The 18,498-nt window shown below is 42.1% G+C and overlaps 5 protein-coding genes across 5 annotated transcripts; 3 read left to right on the plus strand and 2 right to left on the minus strand.

The window, feature by feature from the left end:
• Positions 1-931: 931 nt before the first annotated feature.
• On the plus strand, positions 932-3,230 carry GCK72_000896 (uncharacterized protein; the record flags this gene model as incomplete). The annotated part of the gene is made up of 3 exons (XM_053722737.1): positions 932-1,193; positions 1,474-1,820; positions 2,859-3,230. The coding sequence occupies 3 exons, from the start codon at positions 932-934 to the stop codon at positions 3,228-3,230; spliced, it is 981 nt and encodes a 326-aa protein (XP_053591382.1).
• Positions 3,125-8,111, minus strand: GCK72_000897 (uncharacterized protein; the record flags this gene model as incomplete). Its single annotated transcript, XM_053722738.1, has 4 exons — positions 3,125-3,293; positions 3,443-3,683; positions 6,697-6,852; positions 8,099-8,111. 4 exons carry the CDS (start codon positions 8,109-8,111, stop codon positions 3,125-3,127), a joined length of 579 nt encoding a protein of 192 aa, XP_053591383.1.
• Positions 8,112-11,254: 3,143 nt separating this feature from the next.
• On the plus strand, positions 11,255-13,009 carry GCK72_000898 (uncharacterized protein; the record flags this gene model as incomplete). Its single annotated transcript, XM_003098786.2, has 5 exons — positions 11,255-11,369; positions 11,418-11,597; positions 11,679-11,967; positions 12,015-12,434; positions 12,481-13,009. The coding sequence occupies 5 exons, from the start codon at positions 11,255-11,257 to the stop codon at positions 13,007-13,009; spliced, it is 1,533 nt and encodes a 510-aa protein (XP_003098834.2).
• GCK72_000899 (uncharacterized protein) lies at positions 11,673-13,239 on the minus strand (the record flags this gene model as incomplete). The annotated part of the gene is made up of 2 exons (XM_053722739.1): positions 11,673-11,876; positions 13,213-13,239. The coding sequence occupies 2 exons, from the start codon at positions 13,237-13,239 to the stop codon at positions 11,673-11,675; spliced, it is 231 nt and encodes a 76-aa protein (XP_053591384.1).
• A 1,162-nt stretch (positions 13,240-14,401) lies between these two features.
• GCK72_000900 (uncharacterized protein) lies at positions 14,402-17,794 on the plus strand (the record flags this gene model as incomplete). Its single annotated transcript, XM_053722740.1, has 9 exons — positions 14,402-14,416; positions 14,462-14,568; positions 14,765-15,044; positions 15,277-15,586; positions 15,631-16,328; positions 16,380-16,770; positions 17,034-17,156; positions 17,610-17,716; positions 17,762-17,794. 9 exons carry the CDS (start codon positions 14,402-14,404, stop codon positions 17,792-17,794), a joined length of 2,064 nt encoding a protein of 687 aa, XP_053591385.1.
• Positions 17,795-18,498: the final 704 nt, after the last annotated feature.

Here is an 18,498-nt window from a genome sequence, read left to right on the forward strand (position 1 = left end):
AAGCAAGGATAATTCGTGATGGCCGTGGACGAGAAGCTCGTGGAAGAGGATGCAACCGCGCTCGACGGCAGCGAGGGAAAACAATTGATTCAATTGCCGCCGCCGCCTTAATATCTCTAGCACTCTCCCCTTTCCACTCGCTATTTCTCCCATTGTTTCTAGAACATTTCCATGAGATTCCGCCCATCACCTTTCACACCTTTTAGGATTACTTCTAATAACTTCGCCTTTAACTTCACCCGTACCTTCACACTTCTCACAATTCCCCACTTCTAATATTCACTACTCTAATATTCTGGCCACTTATTCATCAACCTTCTGCTGTAACCCTTCGACCAAAGCAATCAATAAATGGGTCACTGATATCACCAACTCTAGCGACACTACATTCACAATCACATCTGATAAAACTCGGTCGGATTGGAGGCCTCACCAGCCACACATCTTTCCAATCCTCCACATGGTGCATGCGACCGGAAATGGAAAAATTTTTCCAAGAAAGAACTTGGTGATCGGATGTGAAGCCGATCGGCTGCAAGAGAGTTGAAGGTTATGTAAACCTGACAATTCTCGAGCGCCGATTGCAGTAATATCGCTTCAAGTGGAACGAACAACAAGGAGCCCACAGCAGCAACAAACGGACGGAATTCGGTGAGTCGGCGAGTCGAAGTGCCACGCTTTTGTCATAAGAAGGCGCTAAAATTCAACGACAACACCGCCAAAATTTCGCAACAAGCTGCAAAGGAAGGAGTCCACAGCGCAAGGAAACTGGCAGAGTAGTCGGAGAGTCGAATCGTCTTGTTCTCGATGTAAGAGAACGAAGGCGAAGAGATTCAAAGGCGAAAACCAGCGAGGAACAAATCGAAGAGTCGATGTGTCGATTATTCTGTGCGCAGGAGTAAGCGATGCAACGATTTGACGACAAAATCGGATGATTCAACGAAAACCAGAAGAAAAAGAATCAAAGCGAACCATCAAGGTGTCACGTTTCGACGCAAGAAGCGGAGATGCTACGATTCAACGACGAAGACAAGAAGTTCGAAGTCCCCAATACTGGCATTGCCACTCACTAAAGATGTACCGGACCAAAGCAGGAGATAGTCAACAAGACAATGGCGCCGTCACACCAAAGTTAAGGAGCCACAACTACAGCTGTCAAAACACAACAAGGAGTATCGATGGAAAAGTACGATGTAAGAGCTCTGTCGGGCTGTAACTGACATCTCCGAACTGTCTCACCTGCCCCTAGCCACAAAAGAAGTCAAAGTACGGATGGGAAACGAGGAGGCCGCCAGTTGAGCCGGTGAGATGTGGCGTTGTTATAAAGAAATAACAGCGTCACGAGTGTCTCATCGTGCTCACAGTAGCGAAGAATCGAGATTGCCAAAGTACCAGCAGAAATGACCAAAAGGAAAGCAGGAAAGGACGCGGAGACGGAAAGGAAGGAAGCCGACAATGATCTTCATTGTTCAGCAAACGATACAACATCCACGCGACACATCGATCCATTGCAAGAAATTCTAGAAGAAGAGGAGATCATTGGGAGGATTTCATTGAGGAGTGCAGTCGTCGGAATCAACTCGACGGACGGAAGGACCACAGCAATATCGAGCTGTACACAAGACAACCTCCTCATGGAAGGTCATCTGAGGGTCGGTATTGAGGTCGGCAGCAAGCCGAGCCGTGGAAATCGGAAGTCGTCTGTATGGGAGCACAAAGGACACGTGCTGTGGCAACATCAGGCGCAACGACAACGAGAAGCAGTCCAGCAACCGAGGCAAGGACGCGAAAACCACCACCCAGCGGAGGAGGAAATGGCTGTTTAGTGGGACAAATCAACTGAACCACCACCACAATCAATTGCAAGTCCCGGCTCTTCGTGACAGCTAAATATTCATCTAATCCAAAGCTCACGGCCTCAGGTATTCTCAAAAAGCGAAGTTTCGGTATGTAATTTCTTTAGTCTAGAATTCTGTAGGCTAAATCGGTAATAGGTCATAATTATTAACAAAAATTATTTCAAAACCTTAATGACCACCGAATCTTAACCTATATGAGTTCGAAACTCGAGATCTTATATTTTAAACTTTCTTTCATGTTTCAGCCGAGAGTCCGAGCGCAATACTCTATAATATTGTGTAGAGATTCAGGCAAATAATATGTATTGATTGTTACGAAAAATCGCCGTCCCTAACTAAGTGTGTAGTATTTTTTGTAGCAGGTAGGAACATAAACTAGCTTGTCACTAGTTTAAGTACTCCTGGGTGAACTAGTGCTGGAAGCGGAACATCTTCGGCAAAGATGGAAAGCCGAACAGTACCAGCCACCTGGTCTTTTAGTCTCCTAGGTCTCTTATCATTAAGTCGTAGTATTTCTCATTCTTTTAATAAACTAGATTAGCTACCTAGTGCATTATTGGTATTAGTCTTACTCCTTTTAGGTAGTTACATAGGAGCCCAAAGCTTCTACTTAAGTTACTACTATCTTAGTTCCCGGGTCGTAGAATCCCGTATAAAAATCTAGGTATCGTGCATCCACAAGCAACGAAGGTTATTTGTCAACCTACTTATAAAAATGAATTGGTTATGCGTTGACTTACCTCAAAACACGAGGTTTGTAACTATAGCCTACTAAAAGAAGTTACAGGTCATCGTCTACATCCCATAAGACGGAGGGGAGGTCCTACTAAATCCCTTCGGTCATCGTCTACATCCCATAAGACGTAGGGGTGGTCCTGCTAAACTCCTTTGGTCATCGTCTACATACCTCAAGACGGAGGGGAAGTTCCTACTAAAGACCGACGCAATTCCTCTAAAACCAACCAATTCATTTAAACCTGTCAAAAAATCAATACTCAGGACCCAAGATTGTACAAAGAACTCACAGAAGTCACAAAGAAGGTCACCTCGCAATCCATCGAAGGAACTTCCTGGCGACCAAAGAACTCTGTCACAATGAATGAGGACCCAGCTGGCATCAGGAGAGATTCTATCGACCAGAGCAACGGAACCAAGGGAATATCCACTTCCGAGGAGACGTTCAACACGAAAGTTCATGTCATGGCGATTACGAATGCGATCGATGATATGGATTCAGTTATGCTTCAACGGGAGGACCACCTGCATCAACAAGAAGAAGCTGGTACCACAACAAACATCATCCAAGTGGAATCAAGAATGGATACTATTGATTTCGTGATGAAAGCGGACTCGATAGGATTCCAATCTTGAACGACATCGTCAATGACAGAAGCCAAAGCGAAAACGATGAAGCGAATGTTGTTCGAGAACGCGCTGTAAGCGTAATCGATAACATTTCGTCATCAAACAACTTCGTCAAAGGCCAAAGCACTCGATCCATCGGAAGGAAGATCGTTCACCAACAACTGACACCTCAACTGTCAACGAAACTGAACCTATGGGAGCTATGAAAAGAATCCAACTTCAACTCACGGAGACGATGGAAACTGTCAAAGAAGTCCTGATCGTTGCAAACAAAAACAATCAGCAAATGCACGCGGAACTCGATGTGAAACGTGATCAAACAACAGATCTTCTGGACGATGGAGGATTCTAACATGAGATGATCGTGCCCAGACAACATCATGCAGTCGACAAGAATCACAACGAGCCATGAACCCACAGCAAGTCCAGAGCACACTGTCAATAGGAGCCAGCAGACACCTACAAGTTATGGGTAACAGTCTGGAAATGATTGATGGAGCTCATGAAAGCTACATTGATCACATCTCGCCTCGACGTATTGACACCTTGCTGCGATTATCCAGCGTTCATTAGACACTTCGAGTGCATGATGCACAATAACGGATAGCTCAACTTCCAAACCAAGCAACTCTACTGATGAAAATAATACCAAAGGATTTTGCTGATGAACACCAACCAACGTATGCACCGGAAGAAAACTACTGGATCATCAGAAGAAACATGGAAAGACAGTTCAACCGTCCAAACACCCAGATGACCATAGCCTTCAGGAAGTTAAAGAAGTTGGAGCTTCCAGAGCACGACTTCGGTACATGAACGAGCTCTTCGAACGTATTCTCGACGTACGCCAACAAACTGAAGGCCCACGGAACGAATCCAGACACGTTTTTTCCTAAACGAGCTGCAAGCAGACTTCACAGAAGACTCTCGAGGATAGCCCACCAATTGCTGCAACGAAGGGATGACACGACGCTTGAACGACTGATGTATGCTCTCCACGATGAGGTCACCACTCGACAGTAGTCCATCTGCCAGCCTTCATATGGCAACGAAAATGAAATCCGCCAAACGAACTCCACGCATGCGAATGGAGATGACGGAAATCGTTAACAAGGATGTCGTCAGGAGAGCCTCAAGCACGGAAACAGTCATCATCAACATAAGAAGGATGGCAACAGAAGCACACCACCAAGCAAGCTGATTCCATGTCAGTATTGTAACGACAAGGATAATTGTACCAGGCAGTGCAAACTTCCCTGCAGGAAAAGAAAGAAGCAGTGTCCAAGAAACGATTGTGCAACAACTGTCTACAAGGACACACGTGGTCATCAGATGCCGATCGAAGAATCGCTACGCGAACTGCCACCTACTTCGCTCCACAGGACATGGCCCAAACACCAACCCTGAGGGATGGTCGAAGCAATTACCACAGCACCGAACAATGCCAGCACAACCACAATAGTCAAGGAGTCGACAAAATAAGAAACTCCGAAGCAAAAGCCGTGAAGCTACTGACCAAAAAATTCGGAAAGACTGCAAATTCTGAGAGGGGAAGAACAGTTGTCAAAGACGCGCTGTAAGCGTCGCTGATAGCGAGTTGTCCCAACTCAGGAGTGCAAGTCTTCAACAACAATATCGTCAGGAGTCATAAACCCACATAAGAAGAACATTGAACACAATCAGAAGCAGGGACCAAAGCATCATTGTCAGCAAGGATGAGAAGATAGGAAGCCCACATTGTTAGGAGCATCAAGGAGAACGTAACAACATTGGAGTCAACTACGATCAATCCACCAAAGCAAGGGAGTCAACCAACTAGTCATCATCTGCCACTACAAGGAGATCCGACAAATGTGTCTGTTGGGGCAGAGGAAGCTGAAAGTTAGGTTATCTGAAAGGATAAACTAACTCAGGCCTAAATCTACCCAACACAAAAGACACACGACTACAACTGAGTCAGAGGAAGCTGAAAGTCCTTCGCTTGTAAAGGTGGAGAGACCCAGGCCTAAATCTACTCAGAGGAAGAATCAACAGAGACAGCATCGTCGCCACATCACTTCTGATGCTTCAACCAAGGATCGCGATGTCACCGTAGACTCCAAAGCAAACTCCAACGTCATCAGGCTCACCGACCAAATCTCCAAGACATTCCAAATCTTCATAGATCTAAGCTGATAGTCATGCGACAGTCCATGCCTAAGATTACTTCAACACTCTTCTCGATACACCGGAAAGGACGCTCATCAACCAATTAGCAAGTCCAAACGACTGCACTCAGCGGACTCCAAGAAGAATCGGAGGAAGTAAAGTCAGACTACACTCGGTAGGACAATGATGTGGCAATATTATTGGAACATCACCATACACCATCGCTATCGTTTGACAACTACACCCTCAACCACTGCGAATCAACTTCACTTCGCTCAGTCGATTCGTCCGCCCCCGGAGTGTCGCGGATATACCATCCTGGGTATATCCACGACCTATTTAGCCGATGCTTCGTACTTTGTTAGATGTAATAACAAGTATGAGGTGTTTAGCTAAAGTATCATCCAACGTGGCAACAACCGAAGGAAGGATCCAAAATACCAAAGCAACGCGGAGATGGACGAAGAATCTCAAAGAAGAACAGGAGACTTCAAGACGAATCACATCTGGGACTGGAGACGTCACGCCAATCAACTACACTACGTTTCGTTGATCCCCCTTTCCCGGAGTGTCGTGGATATCCTCCTTCGGATATATCCACGACCTTTTCCTAAATGAGATTCTTCTCGGAAATCTCTCAATTTCCTCACTCTTCAATGGATTCTTCAACCCATCGAGTACAAATCACCAAAGCAAGGATAATTCGTGATGGCCGTGGACGAGAAGCTCGTGGAAGAGGATGCAACCGCGCTCGACGGCAGCGAGGGAAAACAATTGATTCAATTGCCGCCGCCGCCTTAATATCTCTAGCACTCTCCCCTTTCCACTCGCTATTTCTCCCATTGTTTCTAGAACATTTCCATGAGATTCCGCCCATCACCTTTCACACCTTTTAGGATTACTTCTAATAACTTCGCCTTTAACTTCACCCGTACCTTCACACTTCTCACAATTCCCCACTTCTAATATTCACTACTCTAATATTCTGGCCACTTATTCGTCAACCTTCTGCTGTAACCCTTCGACCAAAGCAATCAATAAATGGGTCACTGATATCACCAACTCTAGCGACACTACATTCACAATCACATCTGATAAAACTCGGTCGGATTGGAGGCCTCACCAGCCACACATCTTTCCAATCCTCCACAAAACGCCTCTTTCAATATAAAATTCTAGAGCAGCCGACATCTCACGGGTTCCGCCACCCACCATACTTTACGTGCGAAATAAAGTCCGCCCATTTTAATTAGACAACATCCCCAGTTTCTGATGCTCAGAAATTGAGAATATTAATTTATAACTGCAAAAACTTGAAAATTACCTTTACACCCGTCACAACTCAATGCTCCATAATGTTTGCCGGTCGCTTTGTCACCACAAATCGCGCAAAAAACATTCTCAAATGATTGTGGACTCTGACTCGTTGGTGATGATGATGTGGCACCCTCCTCTTTGTCTAGTGGAGTCATTTCTTCTTCTGAAAATTAAAAAAGAATTATTATTAAAAGTTTCGATTGATCAGCTAAATTTTGAGAAGCTCGAGGTTTACCATTGTCTCGCGCAGCAAGAATTTTGGAGAAAACGGCGACGCAACTGGTTTCATTTTTGACCTTTAGGCGGACCCTTGGGGGTTCAAACCCGCAGGTCAATAAACTTCTTTTGCTTAAAAAAACGTTTTAAAAGATATGGTGAAGAAAAAAGAAGACGAATGCACCTGCTGTCAGAGTTAATCTCACAGATTTAGTCAGGTTTAAGTATAGAAAAATAAATCTTTTTGCATATTTTTCTTCTTCTTTTATACTAAAATCATATGTATGTAGTGTAACGTTTCCAGTGGAGCATGATTTCTCTATTATCAGAATGAGAATCATTCGAACTGATAGAGTTTGATGTCTTTTCGAGATACAGATAGTAGCCAACTTCCCCCGAAAAACGAAATATTTCCTCACTTTTGATTTTAAGAATTTCTGGTGTCGGTTTCAGATCGAGCTTCATTTTCTGAATATTGATTCTTGCAAAAACAGAAAATATGAAGAAGTAGACGGAAAAGAATGAAGAAAAATTGAATGAGAAACGTGCCACGAGGTGGTCGAGTGACGGCTGACTGATCGATTGATAACGTCTCTTATTATGGTTTTATCAGAAATATTCTTGAGTATTTGCAATATCAACATTCATACATATGAGAAATTGATTACTGTAACTTTGTTCGAGAGGAGTCCACGGCGAATGGACTAAAAATCCAACACTCGTGTAGTCCTCTCGGACAAGGTGTTTTTAATTAATTTTTCAATTTTTTCAATTTTTTGCAGTGGCGCTGCGATTTTTAATTAAAAATCAATAAAATAGTAATAATATACCGTTCAAATGACTTTTAGTAATAATGAACAAAAGAATGCGTTGATGTGTTGTACTGTTTCCCTTTTCTCTCATCTTTCCCTCCGCCTCAAGCGAAAGTTCATGACCACATTGATTTTTTTGTGTATACCTCTTCCATTGATCGATTCTCTCCGGAATCTCATATGGTTTCGATTTCAATTTCTATTTCCGTCGTCGGGCAAAAAAGAAAACGCGAGTCGGCAGAAAAGCTTTTAACGGACTCGGTGAACCGAGTAATTTATCCATGAAATAGAGCGACCAGATGTTCCGGAAGCTTTTTCTCAGGTCCCATAATAATTATAAGAGAGGTGACCCACCCCACAAGGCTTCAATGCTTCACTCACCTGTTTCCGTCATTCGTTGTCTTCGTCGTCCTCGTCGTCGTCGCCTCGTCGATTCACAGCTGCTACTATCTCTCGGTCTCTTCAGCTCTCGAGTAACATCTCTCTTCTCTTTTTCTCCCTGTTGGCCCTGTCGCTCACCTGCCGCCTTGCAAAACCCCCGACCGATAGACTGCACTCTTTTCCCGCTGCCTTTCTTTACCACCCCTACCACTTTGTAGTTTTTTTTTGTCTTTTCCCAGTAGTTGGTGACAGTCGGGGGATAAACTGTTAGTGTCAGAGGGTGCCATTGGTGTAACTAGGATGCAGTTTATGAGCAGGATCGTAATGTTTTAGTGTCCGAAGTGAAATTTTGGTATCGGTGATCTCGGGAATTCAGAATACGGAGAAATTGAGTTTGCAATCTGTTGAAATCTTTGAAAAACCTGAGAAAAGTTTAAATTATCTGTGCGAATTCAATAATTTTACTTGAAATTGAAAGTTTCTGAACCACTTTTCGTCTGTATAAAATCAGCTCATTGTTCAAGTGAAGTTTTCTTAACTGAAAATATTTTAATGTTGAATAAGTAATGGACCTATTCTGGGGTAGCAAAAAATAGTTTTTTGCTTATTTTTTGCTATTCAGAAAGTAGCAAAAAAAGCAAAAAACTCCTGGTTTGGAGGCATTTTTTGCTTGACCTTTCTAGGCCAGCCCGCGGTTTTCTAGGCCATTCGCTGCAAGACCTGTGTTTGGTGTAGATTTACGGGAGCTTTTTTTGGGATTTTTTCAGCAAAGTTCGGAAAAAAATCATTTAACGATTGCAAAGTATGGAATAAATCAATAAAATTACGAATTCAGTTCAAAAGTAGCGATAAAGTACATGAATGCTGAAAAAATCGCAAAAAATTCTCCCGTAAATCTACACATGGCCTAGAAAACCGCGGGCTGGCCTAGAAAAGGTCAAGCAAAAAATGCCTCCAAACCAGGAGTTTTTTGCTTTTTTTGCTACTTTCTGAATAGCAAAAAATAAGCAAAAAACTATTTTTTGCTACCCCAGAATAGGTCCATAAGAAGGATCTTAATTTTAAACGGACAACAAAATCTTTATACCAATACTCAAGAGGTTATGGTCAAACTTCAATTGTTACGATTTCATCCTCACATAATTAGTTTCAATTAATTTAGGAGTGATTTAGACTGTTCTTTAGCTTGCAACTGTCAAAATCTATTCAAATTTCGGGAGGGTCAATCTAATTTTACTTTTCAGTTCATTTTAAACACAAAACCGTTGAAGAAATGTTTGAAAATCATGTAAGGTAAGTTTCGAATTCTAGTTTTTCTCTCATCTCAAGGATCATAAATCCTCTCAAAAATAAAATTTTAAAGTATTTATTCCCACTGCCAACCAATCACAAACTAACGAGTTTTTCAAGCTGGCATGACGCTTTGCGGAGAACGATGAAAAGGAAATAAGCCTGCTTCTTCTCCTTCCCATACCATTCCCTTTCATTCTGAATCACCTTTTAGCCATCGAATGCCATCGAAATTTATTCATGAAAATGTGAACCAAGATAGTGGTTGGAACCTCGTAAGAATTCCTAATTAACCTATACTAGCAGCTGACTCTCTCTCTCCTTCTCTGACTCTTTGTCATTTCGTTTTTATTTGTTTTTGGCTCCTTTTTCGAAGCATCACTTGGTTTAGTGTGAAAAGACCAGAAAGAATAGAAATAGTCTCTGTGAGTGTGTGTCCCCACAATTTCGCTCATGAAATTTTAATCCAGTTTGACGAATTTGAAGGATTGAGGCCATGGACACGCCAGTTTGGTCATTTTTATTGACTAGGTGAGTTCTCAAGTACTCGGAAAGTAAGTGTAGTTCAAAGTCAGAATTGATTTTTTCCCATTCATTGTAAATACGACACGTTTCTTCCTGGTCGATCAAAGACTCGACTCTCGCATCTACTCGATAGTCCAGTTATCGCTTTCCCCTCTGCACTTTTCATTTTTCAACACACGTTCGCCCCCTCCTCGCCGCTAGTCCTCCCGAATGAATTTTTGTAAACTGATACCAGTTGTGCTACTCAAGAATTGAGCTCTCTCTTCAGTTGAGTTGTCACTAGAATATAAGATTTCCACGAGAGAAATTTTGGTTGAAAGTTTTTTTTTGTTGTTTTTTCCGAGAATTTTCCGGAATAGAATGGGTTTTTTTCTTTCGTCTTCTGGGGTCAGTCGAGCAGAATAGAGGAGAAAAAAGTTGGTCGATTTATTCAGCCAAAAAACATAAAATTCGTTCTTACAACCACTTTTTATGATCTTTTTACTCCGAATTTTATAGAGAAAAAGCTAATTTGACATCTTGTTGTTCGTGAAAAGCAACGTGGAATGAGAAGATTACTGTAGTCGTGGCGAGGCCTTGTAAAGTATTCAAGCTGTGCGTCTTTTGTGTCGATTTACGGGGCTACTGTATTTATTTATTTTTTGCTCGAGAATTCTTGATTTTCATCCATTCAGCCCATTTCCTCTCATTTGATCGATTTTTCTCAGTTTCTCTTCAAAAAAAGTATCATACAACTGCCATTTTATGTAAATTGTACTTCCCACGTACTCCTTAGTTTGCACTTCTCTGTCTTCTGACTCATATGTATGAATATTTTCTTCGTTCCCTTTTTTTTTCAGCACTCGCCCCTTTTCCTCTGCTCTCTTGTAGTTCCTCCAAGTTTTCTCTTTTTCCCAACAGTAACTTGTCTTCTTTCCTTTACTCCAGTAACAATTGTCAAATATTTGACAGCTTTGTGTCCTCATTTCCTGGAAAACAAGCCAATTAGTCCGCTTTAAACGCGCAATTTTACCGTTTTACGGTTTACGACAACGGCAAACTTGTCGGAGACAAAATAAAAATTTATTATATAAAATCCGCGAAATTTTTGGGAATTGTGTGGCGGTGGCAAAAATTGCGCTGATCGCCTTGTTTTATGAGGCTCTCCTCATTGAATTCGCCATTTTTTCTCTATTTCCTCTCACGCTGGAGCGTACTTGTTTCGCAATATGTCTGCTTCTCCACTGTCTTCAACGCTATCTCGCCACTATGACTGAGTTCACTTTCATCATTTTCTCCTACCCGCATTCTTTTTCTTCCAATTTCTCCGAAATACAAGTTTTTATTGTCTCAGGGTAAAACATGGACAGGATCGAGCAATTGAATCTGAATATCCAGAATATCTTAGATGATGTCGACATTGATCCTGCTGAGACAGAGAGTTCATCAGAGGACGAAAAGGAAGTTGTGATAGAAGGTAAGGCCTAAATTTCTTTGTTTTTGGTATTAAAATATCGAATTTCAGATAAAAAGATCGCCGAGAAAATTCCAGAAGTGTCAGAAGAGCCCGAATACAGCGAATCAGATTACGAAGACGACAATGACATTGTCGATTTTGCAGAAGCTACGGGAGATTTCACAAAGAAACTCAACGCGGCTCGCACACATGCTATTGGTCCGAATGCTGCTCGTAATCGACTGACTGGTAAGTTTTATGCAATTTCAGCTTGATTTCGCATCCAAAATATGTAAATAACACAACAAAATTTCATTTATTTATTTACAGTTGACGTCGAGCGACATGCAGACACCAACGAGGATCGAAAACGGAAACGTGTGAAAGATCGAGCCGACCGAGCAACTGTTGAACAGGTATTGGATCCCCGAACTCGTTTGGTTCTTTTCCGATTGTTGCAACGTGGAACACTTCTGAATATTGATGGATGTATTTCGACTGGAAAAGAAGCCAATGTTTATCATGCGACTGGAACAGAGAATGATTTGGCTGTAAAGATTTATAAGACGAGTATTTTAACGTTCAAGGATCGTGAGAGATATGTTACTGGAGAATTCAGGTTTGTTAGATTTAAAAATAGCTTTTTTCAAAAATTGGTTTCTATAGATATCGTCATGGTTACTGTAAATCAAATCCCCGAAAAATGGTTGCTGTATGGGCAGAAAAAGAAATGAGAAATCTAGCAAGAATGCACGAAGTTGGACTTCCAGTTCCCAAGCCACATATGCTAAAAGGCCACGTTCTCGTTATGGATTTCCTTGGAAAAGACGGTTGGCCAGCTCCTCTTCTCAAAAATGCAAATTTGAGTACTGAGGATGCCGAACCAATGTATGTCGGATTGGTTCGTGATATGCGTCGATTGTACCGAGAATGCAAGTTGGTTCATGCTGATTTGAGTGAATTCAATATGTTGGTTCATGATGGAAAACTATGGATTATTGATGTATCACAATCTGTTGAACAGGATCATCCACATGCTTTGGAGTTTTTGAGAATGGATTGTAATAATGTGAACAAATTCTTTAGGTTAGTGTCTTCATAAATTTTTCTATAATCTATATTTTGTTTTCAGAGAACTTGGTGTCAAAGTGCTATCAGTCCGCCGTCTTTTCGAAGTAATTGTGGATCCATTGATGAATTCAAAAGAGATGGAAACAATTATTGAAGAAGAACGAGTTCTTGTGAATTCAGAGGACGATACTCTCTTCATGAACGCATTTATTCCACATAAACTGGAGCATGTACTGCATTTCGAACGAGATGGAAAACTTGCGAAAGACGGAATCGAGGCGAACAATCCATTCCAAAATATTGTTTCGAAAATTGATCTGAAAGGAAACGGATTCGGGGAAGAGGGAAGCTGCAGTGACGATGACGACGGGGAGAACGAGAAGAAATCTCGCAAAAAACGAGCCGAACCAACAGAAGAGGAGATTGAAGAGAAGGAACGGAAGATTGCCATGCACACACGGAATCGGGATGAAACGGCTGAAGAGAGGAAATTAAGAAAAGCTGCGGTGAAGGAGGAGAAGCGAGATCAGCGTAAAGAGAAAACTCCGAAACATGTGAAGAAGCGAGCGCATCGACAGCATATGAAGTAAACGAGGGGTAAGTTGTTACTTTCTTCGTGTCCTTCTAATTGGTTGAGAATCTCCTTTCTGGCCGGGACACACATGTTCCTTTTCCCATAGCACTCTGAGAGGAGGGGAAGACGTTCCCGGAGATCAATTGAGTGTTCGTATTAGTATCTCTTTCCTCTTCTTCGTCTCAAGTCATCGTATAGATGGCCGGTTGGGAGACTCACTTGCATACGATCCGATTTATCTGACATTTATATCGCGTTTTTTGATCTACGTATAATTGATATTCGGTTCGTTTCCTCTCTTCTTTTCAACATATATTTATTAGCGCGCACTTTTGACTGCCACGTCTTCGAATTTCAGAAGAGAGTATTCACACAAAAAGAGAGAAAAAAGAAAAGTCAACATGGGCGCGGCGGGGTGGTTTCTCTGTTCCCCGGGGATACTGCGGAATGCCCATTTTTCATGTTCTTAACCCCTTCTTTCTCCGCCACCAACACAACTCTCCTTCATTTTTCACATATATATCTCGTTTTGGCAGTATTTTTGTGAGACTTTACTTTGAATTTTAAAGAAATTTGGGTCTTGAGGCGATCTAGGTAACTTACCGTATCCTAAGCGCCAAGCAAATTTTTTATCGCGACGAAACCCAACTTTTCAACAGAACATTATCATGTTTTTAAAAGATTATTTTATTTTCAGAAATCGTCACTCCGCTCGATGGACAGCTCTTCTTATCAACACTTGGAGCCTCGCGTTGACACTTTTTTGTTATGTTTTTTTTCCTTTTCCATTATTTAGATTCTATTGTTAATTGTCATCATGATGCACTAATTATGTTGAAATCTCGCGACGAATTGGTCAAGAATCGGTCACGGTCACTATCAAATTATCTAGAAGAAGTGGCGAGAAGAAGAAGAGAACATTCGAGTGCTGTCCTCCTTTTCTTTCTTTTTTTCCTGATAGTTTTTAGAATCGAAGAGAGGTGGTGGTTAATTCGATTCGAATACCAGTTTCATTCCCTCGTTTTCTATTACTCTCTGATTTGTTTTGATTGTTCTACAATTCGATTTCGCCGTAGTTCTCTTCGCCGTTCTTTTTGTTTCTTTCGTTGTTGCACTCACTTTTGAATTTCTTTTTTTTCATTCGTTCCGTCCGCTTGTTGTTTTTTTTTGTTACTTTCATTGTTCTTGTTCGTCTAATTATAAATCGGTTTCCTCTCCCCTCTTTCCCCCACTTTCCACATAAATTATCTCCGTATTATATTATTTTCTCGTCAGTTTGTTCCTATCCGGTAGTTATACGCCGGCTCTGCTATCTATATACTTTTCCTTTTTTTTCAACTTCTCATCTCTTTTTTTCTTCAAACAGACTTTGCTCTCGAGTTGTGTTAGACTAGAAACGACTCTTAAAATGGATTCAGACGAGGTTGGTTTCATTTTATTCTTATTTTTCTAAAATTATGGGTTTCAGGTACGAAAACGAAAGGAGTATGCAGAGAGAAAGGTGAAAGAGAGGCATGCAGCACTCCGAAAAGAAGCCGGCGAACGGCGAAAACAGACGTTGGAGCATCGGGAAAGGTGCGTTTCAGTTCGAGGACCAGATGGTCGATTTCCGTTTCGAGACATCTTTTTTTTTGGAGCCTGGCTCCAAAAAGGAGGCTCCAAAGTTGTGACCTTAAAAGCTCTAGGCACCGCTATCCAGCTGCTCTGCACCTGTCATCGGTCCACTCTCCTCCCCCGTTCCCTTTCATCTTCAACTCCTTGTCAGTTACAGAGTGCAATCCGTGTTGAAGCGAGAGCAAGTGCTGCTTCAGAAAAGAATGCAGCAGCTGAATGAGGATGAAGAGCGAAAGAAGGCGACGTTGGCGAAACAACACGAAGCCACGTCACGTACGGCGGCAATCAATAAGTCCTCACCGAAATCGTTCGCTTTCGGGTCTTCAACTCCCCGGACGTTGGCTTATTTGGATAATTTGCCGAAGAGTGAACAGCAGTATGATAAGAAATTGAGGCCACTCGAAGATTCGAGCCAGTTGACGAGTCCGACGTCTACAGTGAGTTTCTTTGGTTGTATGAGGGGGTTTTCTGTCTTGATTTGATTAAAATCCCTAATTCAATTTATACATTCAGGAATCCTGTTTGAATCTTCATCACTATGAGGTATAATTGTAAAAACGAGTGAATAAGTCTGTAACCTATGTCTCCGAATACAAAAATTAACTCATCTCAACCTTCCCCCTACCCAATTATCATCTCCCCTCACTTCCTAGCCTTAAGACATTCCAGAGTTCCTCCACGAAGTTCGGGCGAACAACGGCTTCTCGGCCGCCTCCAGCTGCCCACCGGCCGGCTCCCGCAATGTCATCGATGACATCTTCAATGTATGTCACGTCGTCGGCTCCCCCGACTCGTCACGCGAAAACTTCGATAAAATCGTCAATAACAACGACGTCCACGACGAAAAAAGCGCCGGTGGCCTCAATGATGACACAGTCAGTATACACACCATCGAGTCGACCGGCTACTACTTCGAGACTATCGATGGGAGCGGCGAAACCGAACCGTGGAGCCACACCGACATCAGCAAGAACGAATCGTTAGTATTCATCCTATCTTCCAGTCATTCAATTTTCGTTTCAGATCCAATTTCCTCGACACCAAATAGACGATCGATGGACACAAGAAAACCACCGATGCCAAGAAAGTCAATCTTGGAGAGGAAACAAGAGGCGAAGAAGGAAGTAACACCGGTTTCTGATGCTCCAGTGGTTGAAGTTGAGGAAGAATCTCAAGTTGAGACTGTCGTCGTGGCAACTGAAACTTCTCCTTTGGTCGAAGAGACAACAGAACAAGAAACCGAAGTTTTGAGACCTGAAACACCAGAAGTTGTTGCCCAAGAGGTTCCACAGCCAGAAGAGAAGCCAGTTGAAGTCGTCACGGAGGAACCGAAGGAAGTCGAAGAAGTTCACGTTGCTCCAGAGCAAACTCAACAAGATGTCGAAGAGACACCGCGAGCGGATTCGCCAGCACCGGTTGCTGAAAGCACTGTTGATAAGGTGGAAGAAGAAGCTGAGAAGCCAGTTGAAAAGCCAGAAGACGTCATCATTCTTCCTTCCGAGACAGTGGAGCATGAATCTGTTAATGAAGTTCATGAAGAGAAACCAACGGAAATCGTCGAATCTGTACATCAAGAAGAGGAAGAAGAGGAGCATCATGAAGAAGAGCATCACGAGACATCTGGCAACACTTCTCTTGCTGACGAGCTGATCAGTATTGGAATTGATCAGAATATGTCACAAGATGAGATTATGCCGTCGAAGCCAGAGGTTGTCGAACTGGTATGAGTTTTGAAGCTTTGTGTACTGATAATCTAAATGTCACTTTTTCAGGAGTACCCGCTCATTGAAGAAAAGAAAGTTCCAGTCGCTGCTGTCAACGATCTTGTTGATGTGTTCGGAAACGACTTCATCAATCAGAATCAACCACAACGAATGGTTGAATTTGACGAGGACACCGACAGTGGTAAAGCCTCCCCAACATCATCTGAAACCTCATCAACAACTGATGAAGTGACACCAAGAAGTGTGATAGAGGAAGTGAAGGTGTTGGCTCCACGAGTTCTTCCGATTGTTAGATCAGCTGAAGACATGGCAAGAAAAGAGAAAGAAGCTCGTGAAGCTGAGGAACGAAAGAATCGTCTCGCCGCTATCCTGGCGAAATCTAGGGGAATGGCGTCACCAATGACGAATACATTACCTCCGACGGCCGCTGATATCAAAGGTATGGGCTCGTGAAGTGTGTGCGTTGCGTCGATTCGTTACGAATCAAATTCTCGTTTTCTTTTAATTTGGGAATGCGCGTTATAACCCTTTGTCGACTTCCTTTTTCGGATTAGTTAGCATCGATTCGAGAGCTCGCTCCCTTTTTGAGAAATCGTTATATTTATAAATTCAAATATCTTCTTCAAATATCAAACAAATCGAACTGTTATATACATTTTTTCTTTCTTCTGTCACATCATTTTTCTATTGGATACCCCGTAGATTCATCACCCGTCACTACTTCACCGCCTTCGCCGCCTCGATCCCCACAAATGGTCGCTGAGCAGCCGACCTCTTCAGCAGCAAATGCATCCACAGAAGAGAGTGCCGATAAGGCAACGAATGGTGAGCTCCGTCGTCTCTCTTTTCCCCTTCTGGCATGTTGTGTGGTGTTAACCTATATGTGTGTACGCTTCACTGTGATCGGCTTTCGTTGCGACTTGGTTATCGGCTTGGAATATTTTTGTCTGGTGGTCAAGATATCAGGGATTCAGTGGTTGTCTTCTTAATTTTCAGATTTATTTCAGATGAAGCTTTAATTCAAAAACTAATTTAGAAGATCCTAAACACTGCTTCTTGTAGTAACTAGATTGTCGTGCTTTACTCTACTTTGATTGCTCCTCTGACTCCAACTTTTGTCCGTCGAATTCTGCACTTTTGTTCACTAAAATATCGTAAACTTGCAAATATTGTGATTGTGTTGATTGATCTATTCGGTTTTCTCATCTCATCCGGTGTGAGGATATTAATTTTCTAATCCTAGTTGTTCAACTAATTAGCCAATATTTTCAATTCCAGAATCTGGTCGAGCCAACGACGTTCTTGCTCGTGTCGCCGCGATGACCAACTCCTCGACACTGCAGAAAATTCTGCAGCGAAAGCAGGGAAGCAACCCGTCACTTCAGGTAATCAATTCGAAGAGTTTCTTTTTCAACAACTCATTTTTACAGACTTCTGAATCAACGGGCGGCGAAATTTATTAAATATCATCAAATGTTCAACTTCTAGCCAGCCTTCATTCACTACTTACGGGTTTTCTGTTCTATACGGTAATTTAATTAGTAACTAATCAACACAATAATTATATCAAATTTCCAGATCTTGCCAACTGAAAGTGCATTTCGACTGCGTCCTCAACACACGTCTACCAGTCATTTTTCTTCATGTCAACTTGCTTTATTGACGAATTTCCTCCTCTCCAAATCAACCTCATTCGTTGTTATTCATCTGTTAAATATTCTGTACCACAATTTTATTTCCGTGCGGTTCTTATTATATCGAATATGATTATATCGCACGCATGTAAAAAACTAGAAAACTATTGCTCATTATGTCTCATTCCCTCCCCTGTCACCCCCTCGCCCCCTTTTTCAGTTTTTCATTTGGTGTTTTCAATTCTTGCTCTTCTTTTCTTCATTTTCCGGGAAATAACAATAATCCGTTTCAATCCGTGTCCCGCGCAGCGTTCTTTATCGCAAAAAGAACAAATTTCGGTAGATCGGTACTCTTCTTGAACGGTCTTGAAGGGCCGTTTTAGTCTATTCTCAACCTTTCAAAGAAGGGGCGGAGCTTTTTGTGTTGTACACATTATTTGCATGTGTAAATAAATAAACATTTTTGGTGTCATTTCGTTTTAAAAATCATCTTCTCAGGAAAGTACGAACAAACAAAAAAAGGTGAATTCCGT

Source organism: Caenorhabditis remanei, chromosome I, assembly GCF_010183535.1.
Source record: "Caenorhabditis remanei strain PX506 chromosome I, whole genome shotgun sequence".
Taxonomy (NCBI): domain Eukaryota; kingdom Metazoa; phylum Nematoda; class Chromadorea; order Rhabditida; family Rhabditidae; genus Caenorhabditis; species Caenorhabditis remanei.